The 20,305-nt window shown below is 36.9% G+C and overlaps 1 protein-coding gene across 13 annotated transcripts in view; it reads right to left on the reverse strand.

Moving 5' to 3' along the window:
• Positions 1-20,305, reverse strand: part of PLEKHA7 (pleckstrin homology domain containing A7) — a 157,447-nt gene that overhangs the window by 41,973 nt on the left and 95,169 nt on the right. For all 13 annotated transcript variants that reach the window (XM_032689919.1, XM_032689917.1, XM_032689927.1 and 10 more), the window contains 4 exons: positions 15,856-15,967; positions 9,169-9,273; positions 7,301-7,373; positions 5,997-6,097 (listed from right to left, as the gene is read on the reverse strand). In XM_032689919.1, coding sequence (XP_032545810.1) covers positions 5,997-6,097; positions 7,301-7,373; positions 9,169-9,273; positions 15,856-15,967 — 391 coding nt within the window. The remainder of the gene's footprint in view (positions 1-5,996; positions 6,098-7,300; positions 7,374-9,168; positions 9,274-15,855; positions 15,968-20,305) is intronic.

Genomic DNA, 20,305 nt, shown 5'->3' on the forward strand with positions numbered 1-20,305 from the left:
TTTACAGATGTGCTTCAGATCAGTAGGGAGAGATTCATCTCCTTACTTTCCAAAAAACTGAAGACAGTATACTCTGCTTCAAAGCTCTTTTATGATATTAAAATGAAATTAGTAATTTAAACTCCATTTTATAAAACTAAATCTGCTATCACGCACAAAAACTAATAGCATGAAACGCTGCTGAGACAGGGTTTTTTTAAAAAGAAAAAAATTGTATCAACGTTTTAATTTGGTCACATCTTCTTTTAGAGGTTAAATGTATTTTGCAAACCTTCCCTAAATAATTGGTCTCTTTATACTGATGAAAACTTCTTCCCATCATTATTCCAAATTAAATAAAAAACCACTCTACAATCATAGATGGCTTCAGAAACACAACAACAGTTTTGACAAAACCCAGGCTATTTAATCCAGTGCAGCCCTCCTAAACATTATAATTTCAGTTGTTTACCCTGAATTTCCAAAATTACCATACTCTTAGAGACTTGTATCAACAATTTCAAAGAGCAAAATACGTGCTTGCTAATAGAATGCTTTCAAATTATGTGGAAAATTTCCTCCCTTTCTATTGCAGTCTGTTCTCCCAAACGTGTGAAAGGTGGCCTTTTCCCTTCTGTGCCCCAAGCAAGGAAGCCTGAGTTTGCTTTGAAAACTGGAGACAAACAGAACAGTCAGCTAAAAAAAGAAGGAGCAGAAGAAGGAAAAGGAAGAAAAGGTTGCATAAAGAAGTCCAAGACTCTCTCCTGTCTGAAAGAGTCTCTGCTTCCCAGCAGCACTGGCCAATAAGGGAATACAAGGTGATTTCTCCTCCCTTCCCACAATTAGCTACCTACCTTAATACAGGAAAACAGGACCTCCATACATTAAACAGCAGCTCTGATCAATCACATATTTAGGAATCGAAAGACTTTGTTCATGTTTGCCTGGTTCAGTTCTTTGGGTTTTCTTTGTTGTTATTGAGGGTTGTCTTTTTTTTTTGCCATTTTGACTGCACTAAAATGCTCAAAGCAAATGCGATTTAGAAGTATTAATTCATTTCAATTTATGTTTAGTGTCCAGTGTATGAAGAGACAAAAACTAGCAGCTTCAGATATAAAGAAAAACAGTGATTTTAATGTGAGATTTTAGGACTACATTGCTCCTTCAGAGATCACGTTGAGCCCGTAGCAGGTGTTAAAATTCAGAAGTGAAGTGACTCCTGCAGAAAACTAGACTACAAATGCCCCACTGCAGATGGTGCAGTAGGACCCAACCATTCACTGGTTATACACTTGCTTATAAGAAACAAAAGCTTGGGTAACTATCAGCAGTGACTGTGTAGCACAGCAATAAATGGATTTAACAGCTATCTTAACTGACCTGTACATCCCAATCAGCATAACCCACCTGCACTTTAGGTTCTCTTTCAGCTGTGCATGCTGAACACAGCTGAAAGCACTGCCTAAGAAGCTCCAGGTAAAAACGGTATAAAAATGCAAACTGTGCTGCACCATTCTCCCTTGAGACTGGAGCTATCACAGGCATAAACATTCACAGCTTCAGAAGGGATAATAGAGATGGTGTGCAATAATCAACAAACACAACATTCTGAAGTTCGTAATATAAAACACTGGTTAAAGGAAAATATAAATTTATTTCAGTTATTTATTAGTAGCATGTCTTATATGCAAGAAAGCACTTTGTGCCAATGGCCTGTAGCTGTAACTGCTAGCAGACAGAAGCCAGCAGGTTTTTTGGTTTGTTTGTTGTTTTTTTTTTAAAGCAAAAGCCATTAGGATGACTACAGCATACTAAAAAGCCTAAAACACAGCACATGCGCACATGTATGCCACACACACAACAGGGAAAAAATAATATTGGTACCTATTCATGCATTCAGATGCCTTAATGTAGATACACTGAGAAGAAAAGCAGTCTCTCTCCCATAGTGCACAGTAGGAGAAATGGACAGTAAACCCCAAGAGCATATCAACAGGACAAGACAAGGACAAAAAGTTAAACAAGTTAAAATCAGTACAAGATTCATGTTTCCAAGACAATACTTAACAAAAGACTATACTAAAAGTAACTAATGCCTACAGTAGTTATGTTCACCTCCATTTGTTCAAAATTCCTAGGAGAGAATAAGCCACCATTCATAGGACAGACGGATGGGGAAGGGAATAGTTTTCTAATAACTGTAAACTTTCAAAATCAGTTCTCTCAATAAGCTATAATGTACAGTTTGGTATTTATGAACCATTTATGAGTAAAAATTGAAATAATACTCCGACCCTTCACTACGAACTCAACAACAGCACACTACAATCTAACTCATCTTTCACCCTCAAATAATATTGAGCTTTTTAAGGACTTGTAGAAACTTGAACACTCCCCCCTCTTCCAGATTTTAAAACAGCACCCCTCAAATTTATAGCCCTTGGCATTTCTTCATCTGACTTCCCAGACTCGGAGAAGTTCTATAAGCAATATGGGAGCCTAAGGAAGCAACACTGATTCAGAGAACATAAAGGAACAAACTCAGTCAATTTTTTTATTTTTTTTTTTTTTTAAGGAAAATCACTGAGAAGATATGAAGTTTGCTCTGGTCCCAGCAGGTCTAAGCAATAAACAAACAAATACTTCCATTAGTAAGACCTAGAGTGTCAATAATAAAGAGATGGGGTTTTTTAAACCCAAGCTGCAGTAGCCTCCTCTGGAAGTAATGATTTGGCCTGGCTTCCGAGGCTCTGAATGCCCTCATGCTGAAAAGGTGAACCTCTGAAAAAATGTTAGAAGTAGTATCGAAATAAAAAGTTGTAATGTGTGTCTCCAATGCTACTCCCTACCTCATACAGGAACACCAGAACATTCTTCACTGACTTTATTTGGTACCAAGATATGCACCTAAATACAAATATATACTCGCATACACTGCCTTTGCATGAAGTTTTCTTGTGTTCTTTACAGCTAACTCTGGTAGGCCTTCCAAATTTCTCAATTTTTATTACTGTCAGATTCATATAAATATGTTTACTTTCAGTATTCTCTCTTATATTTTAACACATATAAGACCGATTAAAAATAATTTTCATTATTGAGGACAAGGTTTCTAAAGAGACTGTGATGACATGAACGTTCATAAACTGATACTATTCATGTTTAAAACTGATCTATTACTAAAACATACAGTCAATTCTCTGTTAATCACAAGGAGTATTTCCAGGTATATATTAATGTTGTGTAAGCCTTTTCACATTATAAATCTAAACACTGGATTTGTGCTCACTTACATTCGTATCAACAAAAAAATTACTGTATTTTAAAATACAGCAATTAGATTAATTAAATATCTTTAGGACATTAGCTACTGACTAAATATGCAGTAAGAACCCTGAGTTCTAAGCTGTCATATAGCTTAGTGACAGTAGCTTACAGCTAGTCACAGCACTTGGCTTGGGCCAAATAAACAATGTGAAAAAATTGTGAAGACAGAGACTTAAAAGCAGAGTTTCTAAACAAAACAATTTAAAGCACATACTGCTACACTTCAAAGTAGGGGCTTGATTGCATTTGAAAAGCCTGTACCCAGTTCTGCAGGCCCATGATTGTTAAACACCCAAAGAGACACAAGAGCTTAAAGCTGGGCCTCAGGAGGTGATGAATGGAAAAGGATTTTGAGAACTCCTGCAGTGCACATTTTAAATTATCAGGGTTTAACATACATGCCCTACTGAGCATGTATTTTACAAACCTCCAAACCAAATCAGGTGCAAAAAGCATCCATGTATTTGCTACGTGAATTTCCTTCCTCTAGTTTTGCAAACGAAAATGTTGATTTTTCTTCTGCAGTTTTACTATTTCCCTTGCTTCAAAACTCATTGCCACTTAAAACAGCCACTTAAAATGGGAGCCAATACCTCCACTGTAACAGAAGATTTACAACAACCTGAATAAAGGACAGGACAAATGTAAAAAGTGACATGGCACATTCTCCCACTCATTCAGGTGTTAAATGCAAAAAAGTCTTATCTTTATTTTGGGCTTAATCTGCTTGTGTGTTCTATTCCTGGCTGCACTACACTGCGAGACAGAATGTCCGTCTACGCTCTGGATATCGAAGCGTACTGAGGAGATTAGATAAAGGTAATGGCTGGTGAGTGATGGAATGCCAGGAGGGTCGTGCTCCTGCTGCTGTGTGCCCACAGCCGCCTCTGTGTCCATGGAATGTCAGTGTTGGACAGGGTCCATACAAACAGGAATCTTACAAAATCCTCCTACTGGCCTATGAGTTCATTCTAAATTAAATAAAACCCCAGCATCAAGCCTGCAGTCAGTCATCAAACACCTAAAGCAGAGTTAAAATTGGCCCGATAAACTAATACATGAAATGTTGAGGGTTTTTTTATAGAGATTCCTAGCATAAACTTTCTTTTGCTATCAACACCCTATTTCTATCTATATCAACCTTTTAGTAACGAGCCTGTGTTGAAAGTCTCAGGTTACAGGCTCATGCTGATTTTCAGAAAAAGACTCAGATTAAAGACCTGGTAGAGCTCATATAGGTATGATATCCTAAAAGGAACAGGGGAAGTCTGTATTTGCTTCTGAAGATGTTTAACCATGATCACACACCATGGATTCTGCTCCATGGGAAAGGAGAGCCACAACTTGGCCAGTGGTGACTGAAGAGCATGTGTGTAAACACCGTTTCAATAAAATAAAAAGCAGGGAAGTCTAGAAGAGTATATTGAGTTCTTCTCTTTCAGTATACATTTCTTGCTAAGAAAAGGCTCTAGAAGAGGAGGGTTTTATGAATCACACTCAGAAAATACTGGAGTGGAATGTTTCTCTTAAACAAAGGTTCCTTTGTAGCTTATCCTGCTACCTCATGCTCCGTGCATTTGAAAAAGTACAATAAATATTTCCACAAAGTGCACTCAGTGTTTTTAAACATATTTCCCAAGTTAATATTTGTTTAATAAATTTCAAACCATTATCCACTTGAACACAGAACTGAAAGTAATGAGGTAGTCTCAATTTTAAAACACCCCAAAAAAATTAAAATGCAAGGGAAATATGAGCAGATGTTCTTCATAATTTCAGCACAGAAAATATTTAAACAGAGAGTTTCCTTCTAGATCTCCTTAAGTACGCCTGATCAAAACCTGGTTTGTAAATTATTTTTTTAAAGTACATAGCTCATTTGCTTGACAGAAGAACCAGTTCTGCTCCAAATATTGGTAGACTTTAAATCTGCCACAGGCACATAAGTTTTTAAACCTTGCCTCAGTGGTGCAGCTCAGACAGTCATTTAGAGTCAGGTTTTTACACTGCCAAGAAGAAATGTATGTTTTATTTCATATTTGTGGGCTTTTATAATGAAGCCTAGAAGTGTAAATTATACAATTACCTTTTTTTAGAAAAAGAAAAATACACAAAACCAACTTCAAACTATATCAAATAAGAGTACTTTTTCCTTTAAAAAGTCCATGCCACTTAGTACGTCTGTAGCTTCCTCCCAAAAAAGGAGAGAAAAATTGGTTACTCTTTTTCCCTTTGAAATCAGGAAAATAAACACCAAAAGCTACAGTATTGTCATTTTCCAACTGTGAGAACTAAGCTGTTTCTTTTATTTATAAAAAAACACAACAAAACCAAACAGACATCAGTCCATTATGAGATCAAGCACTCTATAAATAAGAAAACCTTTCTTTCAATTTGTAGACAGTACTGGAACAACTCATCGATACTAATTTATGATTTTAGAAACAGGATCTTTACACACAGACACTTCATTAAGCTCTAAAGACACTTACAAAGTAACAGACATCAATGTCAATTCACAAGCCACAAAAAAGTGCTATGTCACATTTGGACAGGCAGCCAATAAACCTGTCTACTTTTAAAAAAATAATAATAAACAGATTAGGAAAACAGATGATGTTTCTGTTTACAGAAGCAGCATTTCTAATGCAAATAAACTACGATTGGTTAATAAGGCTTGTAAACTGTACCTTAAAAGAAAACTTGCGATTTATACGATCTTCAGGTCCAACTGGAGAGATGACATAACTAGGCAAGGGTATGCTCCCCAGAACAGATTCTTCTCTGCTGTCTGTTGAATAAAAAAAAATAGAATTTAATTCCCTGCACTATTCAGTGGGCTAATAATACATTCTCCTTTATGGGCACACAGACAACAGTCGTTCAGTAGAAGGAAGAGCAGTTCGGATTGGATATAAGGAAAATAATTTTCCCCATGAGGACAGAGCAGCAAGGGAACAGGCCAACCAGGAAAGCTGTGCCATCTCCATCCTTGGAGGTTTTCAACACCTGACTAGATTAAGCCCTGAGCAACCTGGGCTGACTCCTTTCCTGACCCTGCTTTCACCAGGCAGCAGGACAAGACACTTCCTGAAGACCCTTCTGACCCAAACTCACTTAGTGACTCAACACTAAAAATATACACAGAAAAATGTTTTATTTTTAAAGAAACAAGATTGAAATTTTTTTTTTAAATCAGTCTGGTTTTTTATTGAGGTTTGTTCTTTTCTTGGGGGGTGAGTGGGTGGATGTTGGTTTTTTAGGTTCAGCCAGAAGACTACACTTCAAGAATAAAGCTTATTGTGCCAAATGAACTGTGACAGGCTGCACAACATGACGGACCTTCCATTTAGCATTGTTCATCTAGGCTAATTGCTATAATTAGGAAACCTCTATTACTGCTGGCTCTAAGTGATCATCAGTAAAAATGCAGTGCCTAGGAATATGAATTCCAAGTTTCATGTTCTGTAATCCTTTCAATCTTCAAAAGCAATATTCAAAACTTGAAAATAGCCTTATGTAATACCATTATTCCTAATTTGGCCTAAAATCACATCTAACCTTTTTTTGGTAGATTAGTGGATTCAGAAGTTCTCACTCTTACATTGTCCCTTGTATTAACGCTGAATCAGTACCTTGATCTGGCCATAGAAAGTTCTCAAAAAACTCAGATCTCCAAGTGCAAGCAGGTAGGTAACACAACACAGACCAGAGACGGGATAAATCTTATTTATTGCAGTCAAGTGTTCTGCAATGTAAACCCTGGCATATATCAAAGATAAGTTGTAAAACAAAATATCATATACAGCATCTGCTTCCCCTGCTCTAGCCCCAAATTTGCTGCGCATTAGAAACGTACAGACAAACACCTGTTTCACTATTCATCTTCTCAGAATACCTAACTATAGCTGAACAGTTCAATTAGTTCATTAATTTAGTGTGATTTGGACAGGAGAACTGTTACAGACTAACTCAAAACAGCAAGTCTACTCACCTTTGTAGTAAAACAAACAATAATCAGCAAGCACAAACCATCGCCTTTTCCATAATCGCATTCCAGAGCTATCCTGAAATGCAAGAAATGCAACACACTTTTCATTTAATGGAAGTTAAAAGCTTATTATACAATGCTGATCCAGTGAGTAGTTTACCAGAAGTTTACCTAAATATGATTAATACTTGCAAAACAAGTGCTTTCTATTTTAGCAAAACATTATGTACTAAGAAAGATAAGAGGCAAAACATCCAGCTATAAAATAACGAGGGCAGAATATTCCAACTGCTAATTTTCATTAAGTAATTAAACTTGCATCCCAAACAGCATTCAGATTAACCTTATACACAACCAATGCATATTTTATCTACACAGATTTATCTGCAATAAAGAAACAAAATATACTTCCGGATTGCACAGACTCCAACAAAAACTGCCTGTAGACCAACACAAAAATCACTACACAGTTGTGAAGTATGACATCAGATTTCAGGCAATGATATCCTATAATTCTACAGTCAATCTCCATATGTTACCCATGCCTAAAACATAATTTAATAAAATATTCCTTAGGAAATAAAACAGGGTGCATAACGTGCAAATTTTAATGAAGTATAATATAATATGCCTGTGGAGATCCATATATATCTATCTCTATCCATATATATATATATATCACCTTGTCAAAATGAGTAATATTTGCATTGAAATTAATTTTAGAAGCTTGTGAAATTGCCAGACTGTAACCTAAGGAAGTACAACTTTTTCAGCTCAGGTAGGCTTTGATAAGACCAGCAGCACAGAAAGCATCTTCAGGCTTTAAGAGTTCATAAGCAGAGGTAAGGGGACAGAAGGAAACAGGATATACAACATTGCTCCAGCTATTGCCCTCCTCCTTTCTGCAGTCAAATTAAGCATGCAGGGACTTTCTTCCCTTCCCGTTTTCATGCAACAATGTTGTCAACACACACTGTGTCCGAGTTCTGATTCTGTCCTGAAAACTAATGGACTTGGGTAGTAGATGCCAACAGGGCTGAGACCAGAACACAGCAGAATTACAGCTCTCCAAGCAGGAGGAAGTGAACAGCTGTCAGCAATTTCACTTCCCTCTACATATAGAATCATAACTGTAAGCCTCAGATTTCAGCCTTCTCCTACTCATCCCTAAACTTTCCTACTGGACGTCTGGTGATAATCTGGTGGACACTGACTGCCAAATTAGAAGCAGGGAAGTATTCTCATACAACAAACAGCTTTATTTATTTATTGCACTCAAGGATGTGCTTCTGTCAGGCTTAAGATTTCAAGATGTAGCAGCTGTAGAAGTCTGTTCACTGATGAAATTGTATAATCCAGCCTTTGCTGGATACTGTTCTTGATAACAGCAATGTCTGATGAATGGGTCCCTGTTTCCCATAATTTTCTCCCTCCTGCTTTTGGAGAACAAAAGGTATGTGGGTTGGAATTAAGCCTTGCTGGGGGTAGAATGGCATAAACAAACAGATGGAATAAGGTCTTCACAGCCAGCGTTGTTCTGAGGGAGATCAAGATCATCATGGCAAGAAGCCACCAGGATTAAACCAGGAAAATAACAAGATTTAGACAACAATGTTATAGCTTCAACATTTAACCATGATGGCGACGCCATTTATCATTGTTTCCACTTCTGAAACAAACCTCTATGTAAACCTTGGTTTTCACACTCGCTGAGCACAAATTCCTCATTACAGAAGCCTGTGGGAATATCCAACACTGCCCTGTGTCACCAACATTTGAGCTTCTGCTTTTTCAGTTACTTGGAAGGTACTTGCTTTTACTTGATGATTGTACTGAAGTATATGAACAGAAACTGGTGATCACATGCATACCTGTTTGTGTAGCCAGCCTCTTACTATAACAGGAACATTGGGATTCCTCCTGATAGCTTGTTCCCTCTTTCCAAAGCTATGTACTTTGCTTCCAGTCTTCACAACCTGTAAAGAAGTACAACGTAGCAGTGGTTTTTAAACTGTACTGAGACTCATTTCATATTACAAATCACTGCAATAACTCATACTTCATTAAACACTAACAAAGTATTCATAGCATTTTCAAGGGCAAGTAAACAGGTAATGATATTTACAACACAGCAAAGTCAATCTTCCACTTTCATCAACATATTAGTGCCAGGATGGTCTGACAACTTCCCAGCCGAACAGCAGCAGCAGCACTAATGTGTCAAGTCAGAAAGGCAGAACTATGGAACTTTTAGTGTGCCTGGGAAGGATTTTTGAAAGCTGCATGCAAATCTGTCTCTGGTAGCTGGGTGTCAATGCAGTACAAGTCTCTTACACGCACAGGACTTGGAGCAGATGAATCCTACTCTTGCTCTTCTTTGTTTGGGTTTTTTGTGTTAGTTTTTTTGTTTGATTTTATTTTACTTTCCTGTTTAAATTCAAACAACATTGATAGCTTAATAAAATGCTTGGACTTTGACCCTGCAAACAAAAGGAGAAGACAGTGTGATGCTCAGGAAGGGAAGAGACCTAGACAGCAGTAAATGGAAATTACGAGAATTGGGTAATGATTTGTTTGTTACCGAAACCTCAGTTTTGACTCACATGGGCAAAACTATTTCAAAAACAAACATAGAAAGCCCATCCATCTGTGAAAAAGCAGGAATCTCTAGATGAATAATTTGCCTGTTCTTTTCCAACCTCAGCACAGTTGGCTCTTCCAATGGCTGAGATGCACACACCACCCTTAGAGTTGCGCCTGACCCCTCCAAGAAAAGAACTGCCCAGATTCCTTCCTACAGTGTCTCACTTTTTAATCTCTTATCTCGGCTCAACAGGGTACAGATGTTCTGTGAGCTGCAGACAAACAACAGCTCTGGAAACAAGTACATTTGTCATGCACAAGGGATAACATCAGAAAAATATCTCATCATACTGCTCCTGCCAGTCAAGCAACACTTGGACTAGAAAACAGTATACATAATAATAAATTATTCTAGCAATATATGATAACTTTAAATGGATTCTGTTCATTTTGAGGCCAAGCTTTACCAACCTGCACTATATTTCCTATCGTTATGAAGAGTTAAGATAATAGCTATAAACAGTAAGAAAAACAATTACTCCTTTGGTACTATAGCATATAAAACAAAGACACAGATGTTAACACTTGTAAGGAGCTGTCAAAGGGCAGATTTTCTTAGGTACTTTCCCCAAGGTGTGCTCCCCAGAAAGCAGAATGCTGCTTCCAGCTCTGCTGAGGAGTCAGGTGAGATGCATGTCACGGTCACTTTGGTGAAACACCCTGACATGTATGGGCTTTTCCCTACGAGAGACACCTCACCAGATACTTTGGTGAAAGCCTGCACAGGACTCAGCTGTGCCCCAGAGCAGCACAGGTTATCACCTGAGCAGACAGCTCTCTAGGGCTAGCACAAACCCAAAAGGCCAGAGTGTAAAAAGCCTGGTTTCTAAGCAGGTGCTTGTGACACCCAGATGCCAAGAACCAGCTCACAGTAAAAGTCAGGTGAGGATGGTACTGCCGAGATCTCCCAGCCCATTTCTCTGCCATACCTGTGCTAAGGCACTCAACTAACAGGCTGCAGAGCACCTGCTCTGGGCAAACACAGCATGTTGACTAGGACAACAAAAATATTTCTGGGTACTCACTCACAGACCTACAAGCAGCATGTCTGACATGAAAGAAAGAAGTAAGATGTTAGGGATTTTGTGTTTGCTACTGAAAATATTTCAAAAGATAACTTGCAAACCTGTGTCCAAATACCACTTTAAACAAACACACAAAGTGTGTATCACGAGGTCAGCCAAGCTCTGGATGATCATACCATGGCCAATCCATATATGGGTATTTTTTAAGAAAAATGAGAAGTAAACATTTCAGTGGAGTTTTAAAAAATTGTTTCCAAAAGCTAAGATGCAACAACTACAGGGCGATAAAAATAATGAGGCCCAAATTGTTTAAAGCTTTGAAAGTGAAAAATTTACACTGTGCACCTGAACAGAAATCAATTTACAAAACATACAGAATTTAGTTTCCAAATTTTTCTTTCTCATAGTTCTCCTTGGAAGGTTGGATGAACTGAGGAACAGTTAAAGTTGATCCTGCTGATCTAGCCTTACAGCAGCATTTAAATTTGACTTTTTTAATCAGATCCCTTGTCAGTGAGCAAGCATGTTGGTAGTCTCTGATCTTACTTAATTTAAAAAACATGCAGACCATAACGTAGAAAAGACATCCTTGGACTTGGCCAAAAGACCAAACAATTTCTATTGCATCAATACAGTACCCATAATGGAAACAAAATTATCATTTTATGGTGCTTTATGTAATTAAAATTCTCATATCATCTTCAGTATTAATCATCTCATTCTGCTCTGGAATAAAACAAAGCATAACAGACACTGCATGTCACACCTTGCTTCCACTGGCTAGACTAAAGAGTTAGTTTAAAAGAAAAGGTACATATTTTAACTACTTGTCTGTATCGCAGTAGTCTTTTCCTAACTTAAATTATTCTGATATCATTGTCATGTGTTGAAAAATGCAGGTCAGCACAGCTGTCTGTGTCACTGAAGACACAGGAGTCACTTTTGACTTCAGTACATTTGTCATGCTGACTTTGTGAGTGGTGCTTAAGTTTTTGTGGGGAAAAAAAAAAAGTCAAAGAGCCGAAGTTTTCAAATCCCTTTTCAGCACCACCTCATCTTCCTTACAGTAGCTTCCAGCTGAGAAGAAAAGTTGCTAAATTAATTGCACAATATGATCTTTTTTCTTTTTTTTTTTTTTAAACTGGACAGCCAAAAAAAAATGTAGACAGACTTTTATTTGGAACAGATTTTCTAAACAGTAAAATTGAAGACTGCATCTTGGTTAAAGTATGAAAATATATATACATAAGAGAACATGTAACTTTCAATCTGGAGGGAATTATAAAAAAAATGTAAAAAAACCCCAACCCACAAAGCCTCACCTGTTTAAGTCAAATTTTTTAATTCAAAAAATCTCAAGTGTTTCACTTAGAAATGAACTTATGAATTCTTCTGGTATCTCTAAGAAAATGATAAAAAATCCTTATTTTTCAGATAGGAAAAACCAAAACTCTCAGAAAATTCCACTCTTAATTTTGAGCATTCATATACAAGGGCCATGAATTAAACATTGTGTTTTACACTCCAGCCCAGCCTCAGGCAGTCCCACAGAGCTGGCACCATCACATACCTGTCACCACTGCCTGTTCCTCCCAACCACTAGGCTCATTCTTTACTTGTTGTATTCCTCACCAGTTTATCTTGGACAAATACCAGCAACTATCAGTGTCATCAACAATTCAATTACTTCTCTCATGCAAAATCCATCCAAAACACGCTGTCAAAATGTAGGTAGTAATAAATACATTACACTACTCTTCTTTACGTTCTTAACTTGCCCCAAGTCCTGTATGGCACACTAACATTTACAAACTTCCATTCACACCATCAGATGCTCTAACAGACTAAATTCCCAAAGCACCTTACTCCCAATCTGAAACAGTTCTTTATTCCTCCATATCCTTAACTTTTAATCAACAGAAATGGCTTTTAATATGGTAATTGAATTGGCTATGAACAAGCAGATCTTCGGGACACAGAACGATTGCAGTTTATCAACATGCCATTTTGCTTTTCATTCCCTCAACCCGATACCCCTCAAATGTCTAAAAGCATTGGTCTGTAGACTGCATTGGTCTGAAGTCTTCAGATGACTGACTCAGACAGTTCCTCCATTAAAATGGTGCACAAGAATCTACGTGCATTTCTGCAAAACTGCCCATCTTGGGTGTCTTACAAAGCAAAGGCAATTATACATTTACATGCACATCAATGAAACATAATGACATTTTGGTAAATAAGAGCCTAATTTTGGCTTTTTTCTTTTTCTTCTTTTCAACATGCTGCTCTTGTTGTACACTGTACAACTGACACTGTTGGAAAGAAATTGTGAAATTCTTTTTCCAAAGAATCAATGCAAGTTCAGACCTGAGCACTGCAACGAGCAAGCCAGAAGCTTTCCTTTGATCCTGGACTGAAAATGACAAATCTGCTGTACATTTGGCAGCTTACCTTTCCCCCCCTCCGCCCCAGATGTGGCAACTCTTAGCTGCCAACTTTCTACAGAAGAATCAAGTGGAAAGCCATGTACCTGTTCCTGCACTTCCTGATTTGGTATTACTTCAATGAGCATAGCTCTGTCTAAAAAAAAAACCAGTTTGAATTTGGCCAGGATTCCAACATTATGCATACACCATTCTGTGATGGCATTTGTAGGACAAAATTATGAAAGCATTTCATAAAAGATAATAATTAGCCATGGGTAGGTAGAGACCTGAACCATGAACATGTCTCTCGCTTCATGATTGTGCCTCAATTCTGCAACTGGGAACTCACTCTTTGAAAGAACAATTATGGAATTCATGGAAAAAAACATTCAGAAATAGATAAAAGGACCTTAAAATCTACTCTCAACCTGCCAAAAGTCAACCTCAAACAGAGGACACAGGTTATTCATTTTATAGCCTTTGTTCTCATTGTTAGTTCACCTGAATTAATTTTTGTGTTAGGCTGTGAAGGAATTCAACAGATCTTCTGACTACAGAACAAGAGAAGTGATGTCAAGCCTGGAAACACATGGAATGATGAAACAAAGCATACAGAAGAAAGATGTTGGTTCTCTGTCTTAATTAATCCAGTATTTATTAAGGGCCAGCAGCAGGACGGATCTTATAAAAGCAACCTTGGTGGAGAAGCAAAGTACAGGAAAGGTCTCTGCAAAAGCTCTATTCTAAGTCTAAAACTGCCATGTATTAAAAAAATGCCACACCTGGGAGCCTGCCAGAAGCATGTGTGGCCACACACACAGGACTGCAAACAGAACAGAAGCAGAGACTGAAAACAGACAAACTGAAGTTTTGGGAGGAGATTCTGGGTATTCTCCAAGCTGTGATGAAAAAAGCATTACCCTCACCTTTAGCTGTGCAATTCTGACATCCCCAGTGATTCAGTCTCTAGCACGTGAACGGCCCTGTAAGTTGTACCCAGTCACCATTTTTGATCTCTGATTAGATCAGTGCAAGCATGTGACAAAGGGAAACAGCAGCAGCAGGTGACAGAGGATGCACACTTCCTGGCACAAGTGCAATCCTGGGTACGTTAAAGCCAACTGTGTCACTGGAGAATTGCCCTGCTCAAAGCAGAGTATCAGGTCTCCAGTAAGTCTGCTGGTTTCAGGAGTGAAAAAAATGAACCTTCTGCCTCTAATGCCTCTAAGGCTCAAAAAAAAAATCAGAGTGAGGAGGATAAATAATGAATGACTAATGCTGACGTACTTTGGTAAGTTCATATGTCAAAATATGAAAAAGAAACTTATCAAGTAATTCAGGTAACCTAGCAAACCTACTGTTTTCAGTGATAACTTCATCTAGCACTTTAAAGATAAATGTCTTCTTGAGATTTGACACACAACAGTCCTTTGTGTTGGTGCAGTAACTTAAACACTTTGGATCTAAAACAATTTTTTTTTAAAATTGTTTTTTAGCTTTTCATGAAACTCTTTGCATCTTCTCCAATATTCACCCAAGCATATCAAAACATCAGAAAAATATTCCATATATTCAACAGAAATTGCAACAAATTCAGCAAAGTCCTTTCTTCAACTCCATTATATAAGAGGCTGCTCACTTCTGCATCTAAAAAAACCTGAGAAGTTTAAGGACTGAAGGCAAAGTTAAGAAATCTATCTTATCTCTGCTAATTCTTCCAGCATTGTTTTTTTTCCTTTTTATCCACCCACTACCATTCTCAGTGTACTATAATTTACTGTAAGGTCAAAGAAGCATTAAAATAGCTGGTGACACTTCAAGTACAGCATTTTATTATATTTTGTGCAATAATAAACACAGCCTTTTGTCAATGACAATGTTATTAAACATTTTCTTCTTCTATTAAACATTATGAGTGTAAACTTGGTGCCTTCACTGTTTTTGAATCACAGTGATGGCAGAGAGGATTTAAGTTGTTACTAAGAGGAGGAACAGCAGTAAGGTCTCATGGAAAATTTATATATATATATATATATATATATATATATATATATATATATATATATATACAAATCATAATTCTTGGTAGTCTGCAGCACTTCTTGCCATATATACTGGACTATCAAAAAACCTGGAGAAATACTAGTATGATATATACTTACTTCCATTCATAAGAAGACTCTCAAACTTCCCATGTCACAATAATCCCTATTTTTCAAATTATATTGAACAATATCATCTGGGTATACAGTGCTTCCAAAAATGCTGTAACACTGCTGTTACACCTGCACACAGTGCTGCAAAAAGATTTTTGCTTGGGTAGAAAATAGTACTTCTATTTTGAGGTCCTACTAGACTTCTAGGCTAAACCCACGGCCATATTAAAACCAGCAGTAAAAGAGTATTGGATTTAAAGTGAGTAAAGTTCTAGTCAACAAGTAGAAACAATAGCTTTTTCCTTTACCTTAGAGCCAGGTTTTGCATCAACAGCAGATGTAGTTACTGCAGTGGACGTTTCACTGACCATGCTTGAAGGTCTTTGGTTTATTTGTTGCTTGGACATAGATGAATTCTGTCTAGAAAATAAACAAAACCAGATAATCTAAAGCACATTGTTTCAAACAGTCAGCTTTGCCTTTTCATATTTAAGATTCACAGTGTGCAAATGAACGACAAGCTAGTCAAATATTTCCCATGAATCTGCAACTTCCTTTGCACCACTCCTGTTATTTTCATTTCAGGTCTTTCTCAGGCAGATGCTGCCAGTGACATCTGATGATTGGCATTTGTCTATGTATCAAGAGCAAAAAAACTGCCAAAGAGAATCAAGACATAACAAAGAGCACTAAGAGAAGATAGGGCTAATGCAGAGAAACTAAACTGTGCCCAATTTAGAGACTTGGCTGCAAACATGTGAAAGCACAAATACTGGGGAGGGAAAGACAGGAATCAGCACTTTACAATAACAGGCTTCTTATTTAAAATCAAAGTGAGACCAGTCTACCGTTAGATCTTTCACTAACTTAATGTTAGATCTTTGAATCTGCCCAAAATATGATTCATACCATAATATGAATTATTAAAACACTCTTTTAGTGAAATGATGCAATTCATGGCAGATATTGTTAGAAATATGTAACTTCTGAGTCATACTAAGATTCCAGAAATCCTGATAACTAGCTCAGATACCCGTTTAAAGCATAGGTGAGGTCAATCCCACCAGAAGAACCCGTTCAACCAGTAAGAATTCAGCACAGCTGCCCAGATGAAGAAATAAGAGGATAAATGGAGGGGCAAAATCTTGCTGAATCACATATGCAAGTTGTGAAGAGAAGCCCCAGCAGCCAAGCTGGACACCGACCTGTGAATTAAAACCATAGGTGACATTTTCAAAAATTATTAACGACATAATTTAGCAAATTGTATTTTAGGAATAAGTAGCAATATGGTCACATCAGAACACAAAATAAACAAACAATAAACAACCCATGAGTTTCCTTTTTCCATCTCAGTAAGTCAGCAAAGCCAGTTATTAAAAAAAACCCAAAAATATGACATACAAGCCACACCAAACGTGGCTGTTGCTAGCACTTAAATTCATTCCAGTTCTGAACACAACAAAAAACAGAGTAACTCTGAGCAGTTAACACTCATGAGAACAGAGAAGAATAGTTTGTGATTGTAGCAGCTCAACACAAGATTTATCTAAGTCAAGGTGTTTGCCATCACTGCTCTTCCTCAGTTACAATCTCAACAATTACCAGTCCAAAGGCTTTTACAGGTGATTTGGTGTCAGGGAAAGCACATTTTTCCATTTGTTACCAAAGAGTTTCAATTAAGCTTGCAAGCAAGTAACACAACCTTGGTCCCATTTTCTTTATGCCTTGCTTATTTGGCTGAAGTCCCTTCTTGCTAGACTTTACACATAAGCTCAGGTCCAAGCTATGAGAACTAACTAGAGCAAGGCCAGGTCAAAATTCCTGGCCATCCTTTAATGCACAAGAGCTTCACCATATCATTTGAGTCAGTTTGCCTTATCTCTTATGGACCAGGTATTCTACTTCAACTGGGATATACAGTTAAAAGATTAAGACACTTCCCATATATGAAACTGCCTGACTAAGCTATTTCTGTCTTGCTCTCTTCCTACTTTATAAACTTTCAAACTAGGTAGAAAATACAGATGTACAATGTGCCTGCATCTTACTTGCCTTCTCCTAATATCTACTTACCAAAATAGTCCCATTTCCCTGCTCAAGGCAACTAAACCAAGAGTAGGTACTTCAGTTAGGGAGGAACACTAACAGGGGTGTGAGAATCATCTACACTGCTTCCTCAAAATGGAAAATATTAGATTTTATATCATTAAGAAAGCCACTAGAAATGAGTCACAAAAGCATGAAACCAAAACACATCCAAGGAAAATGTTTGGCTTCAGAAGACAAGAGATTTCCCTTCTTTCCTTTAGGTTTAGATTCTCTACAAGGTCCCCACCACAAACTATTGAGTGTTACACTGCAGGACAGTCACACGTTACTATCCAGGTACTTACTGGGTCGAGGAGGGAGGAAAGGAGGAGGTGGAAAGAGCACATAACATACATTTTCAGAAAATCTGTTGCCTTTCCAGACTTTAGATAATATGATTGGATTACATTCCTTCCTTCTAATAGAGCAGCTATTTCAGAGAGCTACCTTTCTCAGAAGAGAGAAAAATGAAAAATCAAATTTAAGTTTTGACAAATTGGAATTAGTTTTTCCAATAAAAAAAATTAATAAAAAAAAGATGAATAATCCCAGAGGAATGTTTTTAATTTAAAAATTCAACTCTGATTGAACTGATTTTCACGACTCCTCAAGATAATGTTCACAGCTGGTTAAACCTACTTCACTTTTCAAGAAAAAAAAAGAAAAATAGAAGAACTAGAAAGGAAGATAAGCTTTATATGTTTAACAAGACCATCACTATCAGAAAACCATAATGCAATGATGAATGTGTAATTTCTAAGCATTTATTATGTGGTCATACAGTGATTTCTCTTCCATTTGCTACTGAAAGTGATCACTGCCAATATATGGAGCTTTCCTTTTCTAGTAGTACCAAATTAATGATGAACTTCAAATTCACAAGCAGAAAAATGCTTTTTAAAAAATGTGAGGTTGTTGCCATGGAAGAATTCAAATAGCCAGCAAAAGACACATTTAGTCCATTGAAAGAGAAAATACAATATTATTCTCCTAAAAAAATAAGTCTTTGTCAGCAAATACTGGTTATCTAAACTTGCTGTATCTGGCATGTAACAGAAAACACCAAACAATATTGAAAATTAACTTCAGTATTTGTATATATATCAAGGATACAATAGATTTGTTGCATGAAATCAGAACATAACAAAACTCAGGTATTCAAGTTTCTTAATAGCTAATTAATATTCTCAGTCTCCTTTTAAATCAAATAAAAACAGGCAGAATATGAAGAATTACAAGAAACATCCTGGAATGTTAATGGAGTTAATGCTGTCCTAACAGTATTTATAGATTCAACTTTAAAAATAAGTGACTACAGCACTAACAGTGCATTCAGAAGCATTAGTTCAATATCACTATTACCAAATGTCTGATAATATCTGTTATCCAAGATACCACATTCTGTCTTCATAGTGATGGGTTTTGACTATTTTCAGGCTGGTTTTCTTAGTGCCTCCCCCCAGGTGTGTGCATACACATACAGAATTGCAGTATGTACATTTGGAGCCCCAGTACCGTGTAAATTTTTTTAAGTACTTGGAAATAACACTCTATTATAGTAGCTCCTGTCAAGGAGCTCTCTGCACTACTTATGCAGTGCTAGTATGTCTACAGAAATAACATTTACCAGCTAAAAGAATTATATAGCCAATATTCGAGTTATTAAAACCAACACTGAACAACAACAATAAAAAAAACAACTACACCAGTAGCCCATATTGAAAATGCAATACTCATGAGAGAGCATGTTCCTTTGCTCTAATGGACCATAAAGACCAGTCGACTTGGAAGATCAACATTCACAACTGCAACTTAAAAACTTAATTTTATTGGATCATACGTGATGCAATAACATCATGTCAATCTGGTTTTAATACTCATAAATCTCCTAATCAGCTAGATAAAAAAATAACTGTCCTAGTATTTCCATATATATGTAAACATGGCAGATATTTATTTTGGGGTTGTTTGGGTTTCCTCTTTTCTCTCCACCTGATATTTTTGCTGCTATAGTAACCAAACGCAATAAATAAAATAAGATGGCTCTCTACCCAGAGGTAATACAAAGGTTTCATCAGTCACACAAAAACAGGCAAGAAAGAAGATAACATTCACTGGATTAAGCACACTGTATTTTTTTCCCCTATACGTCTACGTTTATGTTCAAGTCTAATCTTTTCTAAAGGATAAAGTACTATCTTCTCGTTCGCAAACACACTACTATGGCAAATACATCATATAGATCCTAATACACAACTACTAGTGTTTAACACAGATAAAATTAGGTATGTGAGTGCATATGCCTTATTCTTCCTTTCTGTATACAATTACTTAAAGAATTGTTATTTAGAGAAAGATAAGAGAAGAGAAATCTAAACAGTACATACATCTATCCTAAGAAATTCTATCACAGGTTTTTCAGAGAAACACATATGTAACAATGTGGTAAAATAAACCTAACACCTATCTGGCAGCCTTATCATTAATTCTCAGTTTCCCACTGGTTGTTTAAGAAAGGTCCCTTTGTGGATTAAGGGTTCATTAAAAACATGAAAGTATAGCACAGAAATCAAGAGGCAGTTGTGAAATGGAGTCTTTCCATACAGCAAAATGCTCAGTTTATTTAGAGGTGATCCTAAAAATCAAGTCAACAGAGAACAAAAATTA

Source organism: Chiroxiphia lanceolata, chromosome 6 (genome assembly GCF_009829145.1).
Source record: "Chiroxiphia lanceolata isolate bChiLan1 chromosome 6, bChiLan1.pri, whole genome shotgun sequence".
NCBI lineage: Eukaryota > Metazoa > Chordata > Aves > Passeriformes > Pipridae > Chiroxiphia > Chiroxiphia lanceolata.